Consider the following 20,944-nt stretch of genomic DNA (forward strand, 5'->3'; position numbering starts at 1 on the left):
TTATACATTTATGCAATGATTTACAGAGATTATACACCATTCACATCAGTGGCAATGAAGCTTACAATCCCTATAACTTTTATACACAGTAGGGCCAATAGTATCAGGAGCCAATTAACCTGTCTGTATGTTTTAGGAGTGTGTGTGTGTGTGGGGAGGGGGGGGGGTGGGGGTTAGAGTACCTAGAGGAAACCCACACAGACAAAAAGAGGACAGATAATGTATATACACATTTTGTCAGCTGTATTTTAATATAACTAAGTATCACTTACCCAACTCTTTGTGATATTACTATCACTTTAAAAGTAATGGTAAGGTCAGTATACATTTTATGGATGTGTTGTTTTTAAAGTAACATAAATGACTTATGAACTGTTCATCATGGCCCTTTGTAAATGAGTCTTTTAAGTTTTCACATGTCTTATTTCGGTTACCAGATCACCCCTTTAAAGCCTAATGCAACAGGAAATAAAAGAGATGCTGCATGAAAAATAAACACAAAAAAATCAAGCAGTAGAATTGTTGTTGCCTCCAATAGAGAAGGATTTCCATACATTTTTTTAGTTGTAGCTGTACTCTGGAACCAGTCTGTGGCTTATACAAGATACGTTACACTCTTAGTCATTTAATGCATGAATGGGCTCAAACAGATGGATGGACCTGCCTTATACACCTTAGTGTATGCCTATTTGCCTTTATCTAGTGTACTGTGTTTTTATTTATTTATTTCTAATACATCAGTCTTCCACCTTTTCCTCTAGAACTATATGTGATAATTGACCCGACAATCGTTGTTCACAGTTTGACATGCCTTCTCATATTCACACTCAAAGCTCTAGTTTAATGGAAATGAGGAAACAGTTCCTGTCAAAAAGCTATTATTTACACTGGAATCAGAATTTCAGTAAAGTGTGGCCAAAGATGAAATTTGATAAATTCCAGAATTTTAGACATGAGCTCAATGAATATGGCATGTGCTAAACATATCTTTTGCCTATTCTTTTAATTAGGAAATATTTATGGTTTATGCTATTTCTGGCAGTAAACAAGAATATGAAGCCAGTTTCACTTTTGCACTTTCTGTCACTTCCTGATCCCAGTGAACTTTAAAGGAGCTGATAAAACTATTTACCAGTTCTTCTGACATTGGAACTGAAATTTGGACCACAGTGGCTTTAATAACAAGTAAACAATGATGGATCCTTTGAGAAATTAGTTAAATGGCATTTCAGAACTTTATTGTGCATCATTGCATCCCAGAAATTAAATGCTGTGTACTACATATATGAACCAAAGCAGCAGCGAGAAAGTCACTGTAGAACAGCATTTACACTTGAACATTAGCAATTATCAGAAGAAAACAAGTATTTACACAACTGAATCATTTCTTTAACTTACAAAATGAGCAAAATTTCAAAACTCTAGCAAAACTGGGTCTGTCTTAACAGAGCTATGTTTTGTATACTTATATAGTAGTAAGTAGGCATATAATATATGATAAGAGAGAGTTTACAAAGAGGACAGTGTAAGATATATCAAAATCATAAGTGCAGGGCTCTTGAGTTTTACTGCTAAGCATCTCTTTAGCTTTCTTCCAGTGGCTCACTGTTCTTAGGCAATTTTACTTTTTATTATAAATTACCATTGTGTCTCATGTAGCATGAAAATATAATACTGGTGTCTTTATAAAAATGTATTTTCAGTTGAATCCATCATGTTCATTGTTGTCACCTATCTATTATTTTTCTTACAGAGATGTTGATTAAATCAATACCACATTGTCAAATCCTCAGTGATTGGATTATAAAAAGATGTGGAAGACAAGCTTGACCCAAATTGATTCACCTTATATGTAATTAAACACAGAATTCACAGTTATAGTTAGCCTGACATCTAAAACATTCAGGGGCATACATATTAATCTTCACCTATCCATGTTTGTGCAACTGACTGACTCAGTTTATTAGCAATCAATTGCTCTGGCTTGCTTCCAAATTACAAAGGAATCAATTGCTCTGGCTTGTTTCCAAATTAAAATGTTTTTAACACAAAACTTTTGATTTGTTTTTTCAACAAGCAGGTCTCTGAATTTTTATTTTTTTTAAAAAACACTATATTTTATGTGGAAACTTTTTATTTTTGTCAAAATGCTCTCATGAAAAAGGAAACACTTTTATATTTTTTTGCATGTCATTCGGCAACAAATCAGATAAATTGATTGCTAAAAACCGAGTGAGTACAAGAACTCATATTTTCATTAGTTGGTTGCTCTAACATGGTTGGGCGAAGATTAATGAATCTGCCACTTACTATTAACTGTTACAGTATGTATATTTGCTGAGTATACCTTGCTATAGGCAGACATATGCAGAAAAATAATGCAGAGACATAAATTAATCTAATTATGACTAATTCATTTTAACACAGGTAACCATTGTACTTCTAGTGGTTATTTATGTATATTTGGTATGGCACTGTACTGGTTTCTGAGGACAATGTTTCATTGAGTTTCTACTGTGGGTAGGTCAGAGTAAAGGAGTTATTAGAAACCATAATTCGGGTTCAGGTTTTTTGACACCAAAAGCTGATTTTGTTGTGGGGATAAAAACATGTTCTTGTCAAGATTTATTATGTGACAAAACTGAGACAAAATCGAATGCAAAAAATACGCCATCAAAAATCTGTCAAGATCATGTAGAAGTCAAAAGCAAATGTCACTTTTACTGCAAGATGATCTTTTCTTTGCTTTGTGGTTTTATAGTTTTTTTTGGGGGGGGGTTATGCTGGCTTTTATACAACAATACAAAATAGTTGCAGGTTTTGCATTTTTTTTTTTTTTGCAACTTTTTTTGGTGCTGTTTCAATTTGGATCTTTTGATAAATTACTGAAACTTGTGGAAATGAGTTTAGTGGTTAAAAAAAAACTATAAAACCACGAAAATCCAAATATTAATAAATGCCCCGCTTAAAGTGGACCTGTCACCCAGACATAAAAAGCTGTATAATAAAAGCTCTTTTCAAATTAAACATCAAACTCAAAATCATTTTTTCATTGCCACATCCATACCTATTATAAAAGCATTTAAAAATCCCAGCTGTCAATCATATATTGCCTTCCCCTACTTTCACTTTCAATTCAGAACTTCTTAGATGTTGCTGCACTCCTCCCATTCCCCCTCCCTCCTCACCATGTCATTTTGTAACCAGTGCATTGGCATTTATATCAGGTCCGCCCATACTGGCACAGAAACAAGATTTTGGCAGGATGCAATGCCTGCTTTGATAACAGTGTCCACAAAATGGCCCCTGCCTGCTTGCTGCAATTGTGAATTCTAAGGCTGAAGAAAATAAGATTTAAATAATTTATATAGTGTACGTAAAGTTTATTTTGTTTGACAAACACAATAGAAAACAATTTGGAATTATTTCTTAAGGTGACAGGTCCCCTTTAAAGTAGTAAGCTAAAGGGAGAGCATTCAATAGAAGTTATACACTAGTATCTATGATAAATGTAGCTTGGGTCTTATTTCTCTTTATCTCTGTATTGGCTCTTTATTTCTCTTAAAAGAAGTTATAAGCAATTTATGCAGTATAAGCAGAACTCCTCAGATAAGAAAAGTTAAATTGTAGCTCCTGCTAGTATATAAGCAGAAAATGATGAAGAAGGAATAATTTTTTCACATAATAAGACCTTTTACTATCTACTTAAAAAAGAATAGTAAGCGTTGTCATACCTATAAGCAGAATAACATTGAAACATCATATTTTTATTAAAGGAGTTATTTCAGTATTTAATGTCAGTTCTATATGAAATCATTACAACTAAAACTATTTATTTAACAAATTTAAATGTGTACCTAAAACATTTTTTAGGGAGGAGAATTAAACTCTGCTGCCAGGATCTTCCTGCTCTCTCCTAAGAGGGAACCTGCTCAGCCTCACTTAAGCTCTCTTGCATAGATGCCTGTTAAGCAAAGGAAAGCTTACAAAATCCTTCTGCTAACATTCAAAGCCCTTCACTCCTTTGCTCCTCACTACATTTCTTCACTGATCTCCCTGCATGTTCCTGGTCGTCTCCGCTCCTCTCAGAGCCTCCGTCTTTTTACACCATCCACACCCATTGCACTCTCTCGTCGTAAACCTTTCTATCTCGCTGCTCCTTACCTCTGGAACTCTATCCCTGAATCCCTCCGTAGGGAAAACTCACCCACTCTCTTTAAGAAAAAACTCTTGTTACCTTCTGGAGCACTAAAACATTACTTTGCCTAGTTCTGCGCTTAAGGGCAAATGCCCATACCTGATGCACTCTTACCTTCCAGTTTGTGCCTCTATGTTACCCAACCACTTAGATTGTAAGCTCTATGGGCAAGGACCTCCTTCCTACTGTTTCTCATACCACATGGCACTTACTCCCTGTGTATTTATACTTGTTTATTGTATTTATTATAACACTTGTCCTTCCTGTGTGTAAATTGTGTATATTGTAAGATTGTACAGCGCTGCGTACCCTTGTGGCTCTTTATAAATAAAGTTATGCATACATACATACATACAATACAAAAAAAGACATACACTATTCTATATATATATATATATATATATATATATATCTGTTCCATTGACGCACTCACCAATCACAGGCCACATGCCGGGTTCTCACCAAAAAATATTCGTATAGCGACAGTAGAAAGCACTCATGGCTCAATCTGTTCAAAAATATTAAAAAGTTTTTATTGCTCCACACTCACATAATGTGAGTGTGGAGCAATAAAAACTTTTTGATATTTTTGAATAGATTGAGCCGTGAGTGCTTTCTACTGTCGCTATATATATACTGGGCAACAGTGTATATAGACACCCCTTCTAACTTGCTTATACAAGTGCCACTATATTGATCATACAGGGTATTGTGCATCCTATTTTTGGGTATAGTTTGCAGAGGTTCCATTTCTAATTCTGCCCAACAATGCCCCCTCCCATTTGCACAAACCAAGGTTCATACATAATTGGTATGTAGAGTTGCAGACTTGACTAGCCTGCACAGAGCCCAGACCTAAACCCAAATGTACACCTCAGGGAAGAATTGGAATCCACACTATTGATTTTATGGCTTAATGGAAGTAAATCCCAACAACAATAAATTTTTATAGATATTATTTGCAAAGGAATGAAAATAATTTTACATGATTGGCAATTTTGTAGGATGGTTCAGTATCAAAATATAAGGTTATATATATCCAGATTGTCATCAGACCCAAGAAGACTTATTTGGGTGCATTTTAAAATATGTAGATATTTTACTACTGTACCCCTTCTTTTGTAGTATATAGTTATCTTTGATTTTATTTTTGGTATACTGTGCAGTGGCATGTATTAGTAGTTAATCTTTCATACGCTGCAGTAAGCTCTTGCTTCATACCACCAGGAGAAGCTGTGTATCCATATGAGTTTACAGATTAAAATCTGGATTCTTTATTTCAGCATATTTTAAACCAGCCATCCTGGAGCATGTAGCCACAAAGCAGATTGCCAGTTTAAGCTCTGAGATAAGATAAAAAGCTTTTTGTACATTTCTTGGACTCTGCAGGTTGTTTACTTGTACTTGGAAAAAGTTCAAAAACAGCAGCTTGAAAGCTGCTTCGACCTAAAGTTCTCTTCCTTCTTTTGATGTCTCTTTGTTCACTTTAAACAGTAAAATAAAAGAGCAAATGTAAAAGTTGCATCAGTAACATAATAATCCTTAATATGTAATGGGTAATATTGAACTTGTTTAAAGTCAAGTAGTAGTCATAGGACTATTGTGGGGCATTCAGTCCACCTAACTATGAAAATAGCTTGACAATGTAACAGTTTATTTAATCTTCTGTTCAAAAATGTGATTGATTGAGATGTTCCTTTCAAACTTGACTGCATGGTATTTGACCAAAAAAGTGGCTACTATATAATGTGCAAAATGCACACAGATGTGAATCTGTAGTGTTTTATAGTTAAAGTTATACATACATTAGGACATACAGTACATACATGTAGTTTTTCTGGTGTCTTCAACATAAAAAAAACCTTGTTGCCTTACTGACTATAAGCAAAATAAAGACAATAAAAGAATGTACTGTATCTTAACTGCGTTTATTTGATTTCCCCCTTCAGGAGTTCCTGCACTATTGCTCTTAGGGTTCCAATATATAGAGAGGTTAGGAGCAGGGATGAACAAATAATTCCACCCACAATAGTTTTGTGGTTAAATTCAAGGCTTTAACAATTTTTTTCATTCCACCATTTCTCCATGCAAAAACACAGATGTCAGAATTATCTGCCCCTTTCCTTTCACATTAACCTTTAACCAGTGGAATTATAGCCATCCCTCTCCCTGTCTGCCTGGGCAAGACTTTGGAAGAAATTGGCTACATGGGAGGCTTTTATATAAAGAACAGGTTTAGCATAGTGCATAAGAACCTTCTCTAACGATGTAAGGCAATGTATATCCTATTGCAAAGCTGAAAATGCCTTAACCACTATAGAATTTTTCCTTTCCATCGACCTCGATGCATTTTTGTGAAATTTTACATTTAAAAAAAATTTCCGCATGGCAAACATTGCTTGCTTATTACTAATTAAGAGTTTTCTGTGCTCTCTGGGAATGATAATAATGATACTTATACCACCCCACTGATATTATGGATGGATAACTACTAAACTCATACTGAATGCCTTTACAGAATGCCTTATGGGTAGCATACAGAGAATGGAATTACCCATAACATGTTTTTTTTTTATCTGGTTTATCAGAATAGTTTTAATCCGCTATAAAAAATAAAAGGCAATATATAATTATTTTTTTTGTTATCAGTGGGTAGCAGTCTTGAGTTTCATACCAGCCCACAAGGAGTTTGTATGACCTCCCTATGTTTGCATAGGTTTCCTCCTGGTACTGCAGTTGTGTTTCACACTCCAAAAAAATACTGGCAGCATAGCTGGCTCCTGATAAAACTGACCTTACTGTGTGTGAATATGATAGGAACTTTAGGCTGTAAACTTCAGTGGGTCAGAGACTAATGTAAATGATGTATAATCTCTATAAAGCCCTCTGTAAATGTATCGCCATAACAGATATTAAATACATAATAAGAATCTCTTAATAAACATTAAACCTTGAAGAAACTGTACTATAGCCAAACATACAGTCTGAGCAGCAGGCATAATAGACAGAGAAGTGTAAGAAAGTAAGAGCAGCTGAAATGTGTGCCTCACTAGTATTGTACATAAAACTACTGTGATGTCAAAATTCTGCATTGGTTCATGTGCCTCATTAAGTTGTAATGGTCTGTTGTGGCTTAGTAGACCTTTTATGATCTGCAGGCCCTTTTCATCACTATTGTCAGCTTCAATGGAGATAAGCTTCAGTTATAAAGATAAATTGTAATGGGCAAAAAATTGAACAGAGCTGATGTCAGTAACATTTGCCAGCTGTATTAGTGAATTTCTATAAAGAAAATATTTCTATACTGTTTTGTATGATGAACAGAAAATGAAAGTATCATTCTGAACAAGTTAGAAAAAACGGTCCCAAATTATCTGATAACATAAAACATAAAATAGTTCCCTTATACACTAAATAACTATTTTCCTTCTAACTGTTCATAGGTAAATTATACATATAAATTTGCAGTATTAAAATAATGCACTGTAATGATTTATTTTCAACAACCTTTATGTGCAGTAAATATAGTATGAACAAGGAAAAAAGACTTGTGGGAAACTACACTTGGCCAGAAGAACTCAAATGACAATTTAGTCCTGTCTGTTATAAACTTCAAATTAGACATACATAGTAATAAGCAAATCTGTCCCGGCCAAAAATTCGGGAAACACGTAAAATGACGAGCATTAAAAAAAAAATTGCTGTGTGTGTCAAAAAATTTTTTGTTGCGTGTTGATGCGCATAGAAAAAATTGGCATACAAATCATTTTTTTATGCACTGGATGGGCGCACAACTTTTTTTGGCATGCAGCAAATTTTTCCACAGCAAATTTTTGTGCCCATTTGCCGTAACAATCCGCTAATTGCAAAATTTGTAAATTTGCCGCAAATCCATGCTTGACGAAAAATTTCACTCATCAATAGAAACACATTTTCCTCATTATATACAGTATATAAAAAAACTAGCTTTCATAACCATTTTATAATTACTCACCACACACAGGCCACTTTTGGGCACCATATTTTTTAAGCAGCCCAAATCGAGGAGCCAGAGTGTCCAAAAACTGCGCTTCATAGACTTCTTCATTAAAATTGTCTAAAGCACTTGTTCTTTTATTTGTCAGATGACAGTAAAAAAAGTTTTTTCAGGTAACTATAGCTGGACTATAGTTGGAAAATGCAGATGACTTCTATTCAAGTTAGAAAAGGGGGTGCTATACAAACTCTTCAGCGCCATACATTTGGTTCACCTAAAGATACCCTGTATTTAAGCTAAATAGATCCATTTTATCCATCTTTGTACATCAAACTTTCAATTCTTTAAGTAACCTGGTCACTCTCTTCATTTATTCCATGTTATTTAATTTGCCATTTTTTTTTTTTGGCATTTCAGCTATTATGGTACAGGTATTGGATCCCTTATCCGGAAACCTGTTATCCAGAAAGTTCCAAATTACAGAAAGGCCATCTCCCATAGACTCCATTATAAGCAAATAATTCTACATTTTAAAAATGATTACTTTTTTCTCTGTAATAATAAAACAGTACCTTGTACTTGATCCCAACTAAGATATAATTAATCCTTATTGGAGGCAAAACAATCCGATTGTGTTTATTCAATATTTAAATGGTTTTTAGCAGACAAGTTGTGGAGATCCAAATTATGGAAAGACCCCTTATCTGGAAAACCCCAGGTCCTGAGCATTCTGGTTAACAGGTCCCATACCTGTACGTACGATTTACGTGAAGGCAGTTCAAAAATGTAGATAAAATAGAGATTGATTTTTATTTATGATAAACATGGGAGGCCTTGTTAAAAAAAGGCTGGGAAATATTGACTTATATATAATTTAACATTTGCACAATGGAGCACTAGTGTTTCAATTGGTGTTTTTGCTGTTTTTTTTTAATGATAATTGGGGGTTGATGGCTATGTATACAGCTTTCCATTGTTGCCTGTTGGAAGGATAACCACAGGTGTTCTGATTGCCACCAGTAGCAATGAATAAAATTCCTGGTTTCTTTCGGCCTTTGGGCTTGTCAAACAGTGGGATTAGTAGCTGCGTCTTATAGCTTGCCAGAAATAGTTTGCAGAGCTTTTTATTGCAGTATAATAGCCTATTTGTTCCATAGAAAACAAAGGAAACAATTTCTAGCCAATAGCTGCTATTTTCTCCCTATGTGACGTCTTCAGAAAGATAGAAAACATATTTCTTTAATGTCAGTTTGTAGTTTTTTTAACGAGCTTTAAGTTTAACTATATAAAAATGTAGGTTTTGCCAAAATTTTCCTTGTCACTCACTAGCCTATAAAGGGAAAGTAGAAAGTATATAAGCAATATCCAGTGATATTTTATAAATTCTCACATTGTGCCCTCTTGGGGCCCTTAGTTACCTGAAATCATATAGTACATGTGTCTGTATATGCTTTTGTATTTGTATTCTATAACTGGAATTGTTGCCAAGGCTAACTTACTTTGTAAGGCTATTGATGTGTTGATGTTTATTGCATTCTTCCAGATATCTTCAGTGTAAAAACTAAAGTTTATGACTGACACATTCCTGCCAAGCTGAACATTCTCATACAGAATAGATATCACCTCATGATTCTCCTTGGCTGACATTGTTAGTATCTTACATAATCTTTCACTGATCCCTTGGTTATTGGAGCTGAGATGTGAGGATCTCAATAATAAAACAAAGACAAATATCATGGGGAAAGCAATTGCAATCTACTGTAAATGAAAAAAAGCAATTTAAAACCAAAACAGTGTTAAATACAATGATAAAACAAAGAACAGCTACAAACCTAAATGCAAAAATAATATTTATTAAAAATGAGCTAAAATATAGAGAAACCTTAAAAATTGATTACACATAAAAATACAGTACAGCCGTGGTGTTTGTACACAACGTTGAGTTCATTTATTACAGGCGGAAGAAAACATAGGAACATAAACTGAGCTGATATTTCATGGGTATAGTAGTAGATCATAAAGTCGGGGAGACCTTATCTGTAAAGAAAGCTAATCATATTATATATACTGAATATTTCTGGCTGACATGTATGATCATCACCCTGTGTACTTGATACCCTAGTGATGCTTTTGAGGTATTAAAATGTTCATAGCATCATATAGAGTTAATACTCTGGATGGAAATATCTTCCAGCACTAGCTGTAATAATCTAAGATAACTGTGGCTACATGTGTAATTTTAAGTTTAGATGATTTGCGTTATCTATAAACCCAAATGCATATGGTCATAAATGCTCTGAATTATTGATAAAGAATAATGACAGGTTTGCTTATGCCTGTGCAATTTTTTTACTCGGTATATTTTATCTTTTTAAATACAATATATCTACTGAATACAGTGTATGCTGCATACATAGTGTTATACAGTATATACTATTATAATATATATATTATATATATTATAATAGTATATATTTGCAGTTTAATATTGGTCTAATGAAGAATATTACATTGTGAAAACAAAATTTTTGTTCTAATTAATGCTTTGTTTGCCCATTTCTGACATTTATTACATTATCCCCCTATGTCACCAAGCAATACTTCAGCTGACTTAGATGTAAGAATTTTGTACAAGCATGAGTAAAAATTCCTATTTTAATATGATATTTTTTATCTCATGACAAAGAGGTGTACTCTAAAGTACTTTCTGCACATTTACTGTTCTTTGCTGGCTGAAAACATAGTTCTATGTGCAATTAAAATGAAATACCATAATGCATTCAATTGTAAAAAAATTAAAACTTGGTATGTTTGAGAATGTATTTAAAGTGTAATATTACTGAAATGTAATGGTAAGATATTGTAATGGAGATAGGGTTACCCATTAGTGATGAGTGAATCTGTCCCGTTTCACTTCGCCATAAAATTTGTGAAATGGTAAGAAAATTGGCTAAACGGCGAAAAATTTGCGCAATTTTTTTTTTGCCGACCGCGTAGGTTTTTTTTATCGCCCCCGCGCCCTTTTTAACGGGACTGTGCCAAATTTGACGTGACCGCAGCCTTTTTTGATTCGATATTTGACGCGTAACGTATTTTTTTTGACGCACGTTGAAATTTTCTGCGGTGAATTTTCACAGAACTTTCGTGAAACAATTTGCCAATGGCGAAATGCGGAAATTATTACTATTACCCATCTTTTCTTGGGAAAGAAAATATTCACCTTCTTATTTTATACTCCTTACCTTTTAGTATTATTGGTGCCAAATAACATATTTATCAGTTCACCATAAAGAAATTTCACAGCTCTCTATTCACATTGTGAGTTAGGAAATGCCTGTGCACAGGATGCAAAGGAGTTCTGTACTTGCCCTATGAATGGCTTGCCTCTGGCATGAGGTACAGAGAGCATATGGCTGGGGTCTTCTTTAATGACCACTGTTATATTAATAGAATACAATTTAATATTAAAAGGAAAGAAATATTACTGAAAACAATACTTGACTTTGAAAGAGATATTGACATATTAAAGGCTTGTGCATTGATGTGATGCTCTCTACCTGTCAGCATTGAATTCTGATAGGCAGGCACTACTATGTTGAGATAAAAAAGAATACTGGCTGTGCTCAAGAGAAAGCCCCACTACTCTGCCTGGTCTAACATGTAGAAAGACAGAGAAAACACCAAGGAGACTGTTCCAGGTCTGTAGTAAGAAAAAAACAACCTTTTTTTAAAACCATTTTACTATGAGTTAATTATGTAGCATCAAGTTACAAGTTAATTAGTTTCAAGTAATCACTGTAAACTGTAATTGAATAACAAATAAGTAAAAACATAAAATGTACAAGTGAAAAGACACCCCTTAAACCCACCAGTAGTTGTGGAAATGTTCTGACTCAATTCTACCAGCCTCTGAAAATGGCTTTGCCCTAAATTACTGAAATATTGCTTTTCCTTACAAACTAATACTAAGCTGCAGGGGCATTTATATTGAAGGAAAATGTTTTACAGCACTCTTCTACACTATTCAGGCCTTGGAACATTATTTGAGATGGAAGATTAATCAGTGAGGGCAATTTATGTAATAAGCAAGTTTGTATTATTATTACCGCTATGCTTAAACGAAAATGTGCAGTAAGTACTGGCTGATACCTAGGAGGCACTTGGTCATACAAGGGGTGGGATAAGCACTGGGCTCTGTTGATGAATGAGGCTGGTCATTGATAAACAATTAACAACTTTTTTATCGGACTCTAATTTAAGATTTTGGACCAGTTTGGTTGCATTTGGCCAAATTGTCCAACATTACCTACAGAGGTATTTGCAACAAGCCATTAACAGTTTATTTGAGCCTGCCTCTCCTCGATATGATTTACTCCATTTTCTATTGAATAGTTTTTGGCTTTGTTGTCTTTCATTTAACTGCATCTAGCATCCTGAGAATAGGAGGGGATCTACCTTTTAAATCCCCCCATGACCTGTAATAAATCTGCATTATTTGTATTTGTCTACATTTAGTAGCATAATATGCTCAAATTAAACTTGGATATTGTTTAACTAATAAAACACATGGTAAATGACTGATGTACAGTCCTTGAAGATTGATATGCTGGATTTCATTTAAAAAAATCTTATATCCTGTATCGCATGATCTCTTTGTTCTTAGTGTTCAGTATCACTTACAGAAGGATTATATTAATTATGGAATAGTATAGGGATTTTACTATGTGTAGTGCAAATCTTGGAAATAGACAACCTTGACCTTTGGTTTATGTGTCTATTCCAAGGCTATTCTCTACTTTATGTGAATATTCAATGCAGTGGCATTCAAAGAAATAAAGTGTAATTGCTTATTTATTGTGCAATAGTGAAGCACTGGTACATTTATGTAGTAAAGCTATGATGAGAGTTGTAAGGCAGAAAGCAATACATTTAGATGCAAAGGGAGGATGGCATAATACCAACAGTTTTAGAGAGAAACATAATATGTCATTTACCTCAGTTCCCTTCCTCCTCTGTTACTGGCAGTGATGAGGCCTTTGCTGCCAGGATTTTCTAGATTGCTTATCTAGCATAATTTAATGCGAGTATATAATGATCTCCATGTGTAATGTCCCAGTCCTGGGAACACAGGTTGTACTAAATCTTAGTATTATAATAAAGACCCTGCTTCTTATAGCACTCACATTCCTTATAGTAATCCTAAAAGTCAAGCTTTCTTTAACATCTCTTTTTTTTCACTATTGCCCTTTAAAGATGAACCTTTAAGTATATTAGACTGGTTAATAATTTACAGTTATAATTTGGTAGAGAATGAACTTTATAAACAATTCAGGTATTAGTAGATGCTATACCAAAATTATAAATGCAGCTTCCTTCTTCTCCTTCTTGGTTTATAAAAATTAAAATTTAATTTTAGTTGCACATCCAAGTTCGCTTTTGGGAGCTGTTGTGCATCTGAGCCGTCATTTAGGGCCTGGTATGGAACAAAACACTAATTTTGCATAACAAATTATTAGACTGGAAAGTTTAACACAATATTGTTCTTCCACCACAAGCATGTGACTTTACATTATATATGTAGCAGACCATATTAGCAATTCCATTAAGAAAACTGGGCAGCATAATCAGCTAAGGCTTCAGTGCACTCTTCTTGGCCACAGGCATATTCCTTCTTAAAGCTAAATACAATAAAGGAATACAGTAAGTAAACATTTCTGGCTTGTTACTACCTATGAACAGAGCCAGAGTATCTTTGCTAACAGCCTTAGGCATGTGATGTATTAACCTAAGATTAATTCCATGGAAGGATTTAATTACCATTAATGGAGAAGGAAAGGTAAAATCACTTGGGGGTGCCAAAATGTTATGCAACCTCCAGGATCACTCTCTTGCAGCTACCCCGGGCTGGTGCAGTTTTCACCTAACAGGAGCACAAGCCGTGGTATAAGATAAGCGATTACAATCATTGGGGGGTGTCTAACATTTTGGCACCCCCCCCCCAGTGATTGCACATTTCCTTCTCCTTTAACTAGAATTTTTACCGGATATTTACTTATCATGAGCGGCCCTCCACCTCTAACATATTGGCAGTCCCCCCCCCAGTGATTTTACCTTTCCTTCTCCATTGAAAATGTAATTTCAGTGCTTTAAAAATAGTTTTTAAATGTAGCATTGTAAACTTATTGCATATTAATTAGTAATTATTTGCATATTAATGAGTATATATTTTTCTGTTTGGTGGTTTGCATATTATAGAAAAAATAATGGATAAAAGAGCTTTGACTATAGATGCTATAAAGCAACTGCCCCTAAACAAATGGAACGGAAATACAAATTGGCTTTCATGAGGCCACAGCTCACTGACTTATCTAATATATAACTAATTCTGCTTTTCCTGTTTTAGGAAGTCAGTTGAGACTTTCTATCACCCTTATTATAACATGGCTACATAAGCAGCGCTTGTTATTATAAAAACCTATATACTTTAAGTCAAAAGCACATTTGCACTTTTCATTTGAATTAAAAATATTATTTTTAAAACATAATTGCACAATCATGGTTTTGTTCAGCTCAAGTATGACATATTGACAAAAGTATCTTTAGTGGACTTCTCTCAATATAATTGTACTCTATTAGATATAATTATTTAATTGACTTGAATATGTTTCCCGTAGGCAGTTTATTCAGACTGCACTGCTGATAATTTCTGTCTAAATTTCTAACTGAAATATTATCACAGCTCAATAGCCCAAGGTTTTTCCTAAAAGAGGCTTTTATTAGGGTTCTTTCAATAGATTTTTGTGTATATGCTGAAATTAAAATTAAAAGTTGCAATGACTGTACACATTCCAAGGCTCTAGATTAGAAATCTATACCTGCCACTTGAAATAAAATGTCTCCTTTTTTAAAATCCATTATAAATCTGCATTTAATGTTTGAGAACGGATGCAATTTACTTGAAAAATATGTGTGTGTGTGCGTGTGTGTGTGTAAATAATTTACATCCTATTGTAAAATATAAGGATATTAGAACTCACCAAGTGCCATGACCATATAAGGATGAAGGATGAAAGGCAAGTGCTTTTATACAGGTCATGGAACTCTGAGGTGACTTGTAACACCCTCATATTTTACAACAGCTGGTACTTTATTTATTATAATACACAAATTTTAGTGAGTCATGTGACAGAAATGACATCACTGACCACTGATTATAACTGATTTTCATCTGTTGTATTCATGTATAATATAAAGGATATTTGTGGCCCGTGTGTGTGTGTGTATATATATATATATATATACTGTATGTAGCTGTTATCCAGAACTGGGACCTGAGGCTTTCTTGATAAGGGGTATTTCCGTAATTTCGCCATTTCTTAAATCTACTAAACAACATTTAAACATTAAATAAACCTAGTAGGATAGTTTTGCCTTTGATAAGGATGATTATATCTTAGTATGGTTCATATACAAGGTATTGTTTTATTATTACAGCGAAAAAGGAAATAATTACAAAACATTTTTTTAATTATTTAATTAAAATAGGGTCAGGTGACCTGTAATTCAGAGCTGTCTGGATTATGGGTTTCTGAATAATTGATCAAATACCTGTGTGTATGTATAAATATGTATGTATATATATATATATATATATATATATATATATATATATATATACAGTATTTATTAAACTGAATATCAAAATAAGGCATCTGTATTTATTTTTCATTCACAAGAGGAATGTTTGTGTTTATGCTATAATGGAACACTATGAAACAAAAATGGGGTAAAATGAATACAGCATTTATTTACACTTAAATAATAAGAATGGTGTCAGCATGTACAAAGAACATGTTTAAAGCCCAGGTTTCTATATGAGAACACTCCTTTACTGTACAGAGAGAGATTCCTTCTGGACTGCCTCTGCCTACACACTGAATGCCCCACATTTTGTTACCAACAGGAGCTCCTCTTCTGCCATGAGAGAGATTCAATAGCCCTTCTGTTTGTACTAAATCTTCAGTGTCTCCCTAGGAATGCTGTCATCTAGCACAAGCAGTAATAGCTTATATATGAATCAATTCACCATGCAGACGCAGGAGAGAGCAATCTTTATTCCTGCAGTGAAATTACCCTGCAAAGGTTTTGCAGCTGCTACAACAGAAAAATACAAAGGATAGCCAAATATTCCCAAAAACACATTATAATAAAATCAAACATAAACATTACACTTATATGATTAAAACATTACAGTAAAAGTCCTATATTTGTATGTTAAAGAGAGGCACTTGAGTTTAGCATTTAACCCTTACCTAAAACCTTATAGGAGGAGTGGATCCAGAAAGGGAAAATAATCCTTCCTGACCCAAACTAAATTCACGAATATTCTCTGGACTATCAATTACCATTTTAAAGCAGAACTAAACACTGAAATGTCATAATTTATAAACAAAAGTTACTGCACCAGCCTGAAGCATTTCTATAGCAGTAGTGATCCAAGCCTTCAGAGTTGTCACATGAGCACCTCATCTTGGATTTTGTTAGTAGTGACAGTGACACTACACATGCTCAGTGGGCTCTGAGCAGCTGTTGAGAAGCTAAGCTTAGGGTTTGGCACAAAATAAGGTTGGCCAGTCATATTAGCTGATGCCGCAGGGCTGATTTTTAAATTCTGATGCAAATTGCATTGGTTTCAGAGCTGCCATGTAATGTGAATTTAAATAAACCATCAGATTTACAGGGTGACTATTATATTCTATATATCCTGTATACTGAGTCAGTCTCTAAACTCAGATAACTGACAGCAGCATAGAGCATGTGCAGTGAATCAGCAAAAAAGAAAATCAAGAGCTACTGGGGCATATTTGGGTGAAGCTCTTCTCTTAACCCATCAATTTGTCATTCAATTACGCTGTTTTGCCTGTATGGACTCTGTAGTTGAACTGATATTCGTGTTTTATCCAAACTGCAGCATAAGGTGCAAAGTGCAAAGAGAGCCTTAGAGGAGAAGGAAATGTAGAATCACCGGGAGGTGCTAAAATGTTAGGCATCCCCCAGTGACTTTATTCACTTACCTGACATCCTGGGCTGGTGCTCCTGTATATGCAGGCGAGCGATCCTCTTCCATCTTCTTTCTTCGCGCTGTCTGTGAATGACCAGTAGTGTGTAAAGCTGCACTTTGACAAAAAAGTAGTTTTTTTTACTCTACTGCACATGTGCGGGCCCCGGGATCACATCGAAAGGAGAAGGAAGGAAGAGAGAGAGAGAAGATCGTTTGCCTGCAAAACTGTGGGGATGTAGTAATTCCATCTTTCCTTCTCCTCTAAAGGGGCCTAAACCCACAAACAAATAAATTAATGTAAATTTACTTAGACATTCATCATCAGAACTTTTGCAGTTTTACATTATTTTTCCTGAGATATGAGTTCTTTGTAAAAGTCAGTCTTTTCTCTCATGATCCAACTATCTAAACAAATTTTCCAGATGCTACTTATGGGGTTATGTAATAAAAGGCACTACATTTGCCCAGGAGCAGTAACCCATAGCAAACAATCAGCAGGTACAACTTACTGGTCACCTGTTTAAAAGCAAACATCTAATTGGTTGCTATTGGTTACTGCTTCTGGGCAAACTTTTATTGCCTTTTATTCCATATGGGGGAAACAGTGATTATTATCAAATAAAATTATATGAAACAGTACAGAAAGTATATGCACTTTTTCATAGTAATTTATAAAGGTGGTTACACAGAAATATACTATTTTTATAATAACATATCTAACATGTTTTCTTTCTTTTTTTTCTAGGCTTTTCAATTTAATCTACCATGGAAAAACTGTTTTGTTATCTGCTGTTCATTGGCATGGCAGTAAGAGCAGAGATCTGTCCAAAGCGTTGTGCCTGTCAAAATTTATCTCCAAATCTTGCAACCCTTTGTGACAAGAAAGGGCTGTTATTTGTCCCTCCAAACATTAACAGAAAGACTGTGGAACTACGACTGGCGGATAATTTTGTCACAAGCATTAAAAGGAAAGATTTTGCTAATATGACAAGTTTAGTGGACCTAACGCTGTCAAGGAATACAATAAGTTACATTACACCTCATGCATTTTCTGACTTGCGCAACTTAAGAGCTTTGCATTTGAACAGCAATCGATTGACTAGAGTTGCCAATGACATGTTTAGTGGTCTTTTAAATCTCCACCATTTGATACTTAATAACAACCAACTAACATTAATTTCATCTACAGCATTTGATGATGTTTTAGCTCTTGAAGAACTTGACCTATCGTATAATAACCTTGAAACTATACCTTGGGATGCAGTGGAAAAGATGGTTAGCTTGCATACACTTAGTCTGGATCACAACATGATAGAACATATCCCAAAAGGAACATTCTCACATCTTCATAAACTAAACAGATTAGATGTGACGTCAAATAAGCTACAAAAGCTACCACCTGATCCTCTCTTTCAGCGAGCCCAGGTGTTAGTAACCTCAGGAATAATAAGTTCCTCTACATTTGCATTAAGTTTTGGGGGTAACCCTTTGCATTGCAATTGTGAATTATTATGGCTGAGGCGTCTTTTAAGAGAAGATGATTTAGAAACTTGTGCTTCACCTCCACTTTTATCTGGACGATACTTTTGGTCTATAACTGAAGAAGAATTTTTGTGTGAACCTCCACTAATCACTAGATACACACAAGAGCTCAGAGTTCTCGAGGGACAAAGAGCAACTTTAAGGTGCAAAGCTCTTGGAGATCCTGAACCTGCAATCCACTGGATATCTCCTGAAAGTAAACTTATCTCTAATGGAACCCGAATTCTTGTTTATGACAATGGAACGCTTGACATTCTCATAACAACTGTCAAGGATACAGGTTCATTTTCCTGTATTGCTTCTAATCCTGCTGGAGAAACAACAAAGACTTCTGTCCTTCACATTATCAAACTTCCTCACTTAGTTAATAGTACAAACCATATTCAAGAGCCAGACCCAGGATCTTCAGACATTTCTACTTCCACAAAGTCTGGTTCTAATGCTAGTAGTAGCAATGGGGACACAAAAATTACCCAGGATAAGAAAGTAGTGGTGGCAGAAGCAACATCTTCCACTGTTCTCATCAAGTTTAACTTTCAAAGGAATATACCTGGAATACGTATGTTTCAGATACAATATAATGGTACATATGATGACTCACTCGTTTACAGGTAAGAACAGGAAATTTCAAAACTATATTTGCATATGTGGTATACACTTGCCATTAGTTTGTGACTCCTTTCTTATGCTACCAACTTTTTTGCAAAGAAAACTATTGGTATATACTTTATCAATTGGTGTAGTATTTAAAGAAGATATTCACCTTTTAAATAAACATTTAGGGATCCCCACTTGTTTATTTATTGAATTATTGACTAACCTATTCTGCATCCCCGGCTTTCCACTGACAATGACTGAAAAAGCTGTTTAACTAAGGCTTCAGTCTAATTATCATTTATTTGCTTCTCTTATTATTCAGGCGTTCTGCTATTCATTTTCTATTCTATCCTGTTTTCTGACTGCCAAATTGCTGATTGGTTGCAAGTGGAACTAATCCCGAGCAGCCAAAAATCAGTCTATCTTCTGATAGTGGCAAAACAAAAATAAATAATAAATTAATAATCTGAATATGTCATTAAAGTATTCACTAACAAATACCAATGTCTAAATCATACTATAATGTTAACATGACATACTCATTACTTTTTTTGTTTTTTTGCTTTTGTGTCCCATGCTACTTCTAACTGACATTCAAATTGTTCTGTAATATTAGAAATTTGTTTTATACCATAAGGGTATCTGTCTTAGCATAAAACATTACTGCACTAGTTTTAAATTAACTAATTATCTTTAATATCCTTATTTTACTTTATTCACTGTTACACAATGGTCTGAATCAAGGACGCAAACAAGCTAAAAAAAAAAAAAAACCTTAAGAAAATGGCGTTGTGAAAAGAAATAAACAAATAGTAACATAGTTACAAAGTTACATAGGGTTGAAACAGGACTAGAGTCCATCAAGGTCAACCCTTCCAATTAAACCCAGCATACAAAAACCTATACTAACCTATCTATACACTCACATACATAAACCCATATTGACCTATCTATACACTCACGTAGATAAACCATATATACTAACATCAATACTAACTGTAGATATTAGTATCACAACAGTCCTGGATACTATGCTTGTTCAAGAACACATCCAGGCCCCTCTTAAAGGCATTAACAGAATCCACCATCACATCACTCAGAGGGCATTCCACAACCTCACTGCCTTCACCACGAAACACCACCTATGCTGCTTTAAATGAAAGTTCCGTCTCTCTAATCTAAAGGGCTGATTGTTTTTATGGGAAAAAATAACATCCCCTATCTCCCTATAATCCCCTCTAATGTACTTGTACAGTGTAATCATGTCCCGTCGCAAGCGCCTTAACCCCAACTGTAACAGTCTAACCTCATAGTTTAAATCGTCCACACGCTTTACCAGTTTAGTTGCACGTCTCTGCACTCTCTCCAGTGATTAATATCCTTCTTAAGGACTGGTGCCCAAAACTGCGCTGCATACTCAAGGTGAGCCCTTACCAGGGACCTATAAAGATGCAAAGTTATGTTTTCATCCCTTGAGTCAATGCAAGACAGCACTTTATTTGCTTTAGTAGCCACAGAATGACACTTCTTGAAATTAGAACTTGTTATCTACAAAAATTGCCAGATCCTT

At 34.6% G+C, this 20,944-nt stretch overlaps 1 protein-coding gene across 1 annotated transcript in view; it reads left to right on the plus strand.

Annotated features, from left to right (window-relative positions):
* Positions 1–20,944, plus strand: part of lrfn5 (leucine rich repeat and fibronectin type III domain containing 5) — a 118,497-nt gene that overhangs the window by 89,268 nt on the left and 8,285 nt on the right. Inside the window, exon 3 of the mRNA XM_002941756.5 lies at positions 17,981–19,388. Within this exon, the coding sequence (XP_002941802.2) occupies positions 18,001–19,388 (1,388 nt within the window). The 5' untranslated portion in view covers positions 17,981–18,000. The remainder of the gene's footprint in view (positions 1–17,980; positions 19,389–20,944) is intronic.

The sequence above is a fragment of the Xenopus tropicalis genome, chromosome 8 (genome assembly GCF_000004195.4).
Source record: "Xenopus tropicalis strain Nigerian chromosome 8, UCB_Xtro_10.0, whole genome shotgun sequence".
In the NCBI taxonomy this organism is placed as follows: Eukaryota; Metazoa; Chordata; class Amphibia; order Anura; family Pipidae; genus Xenopus; species Xenopus tropicalis.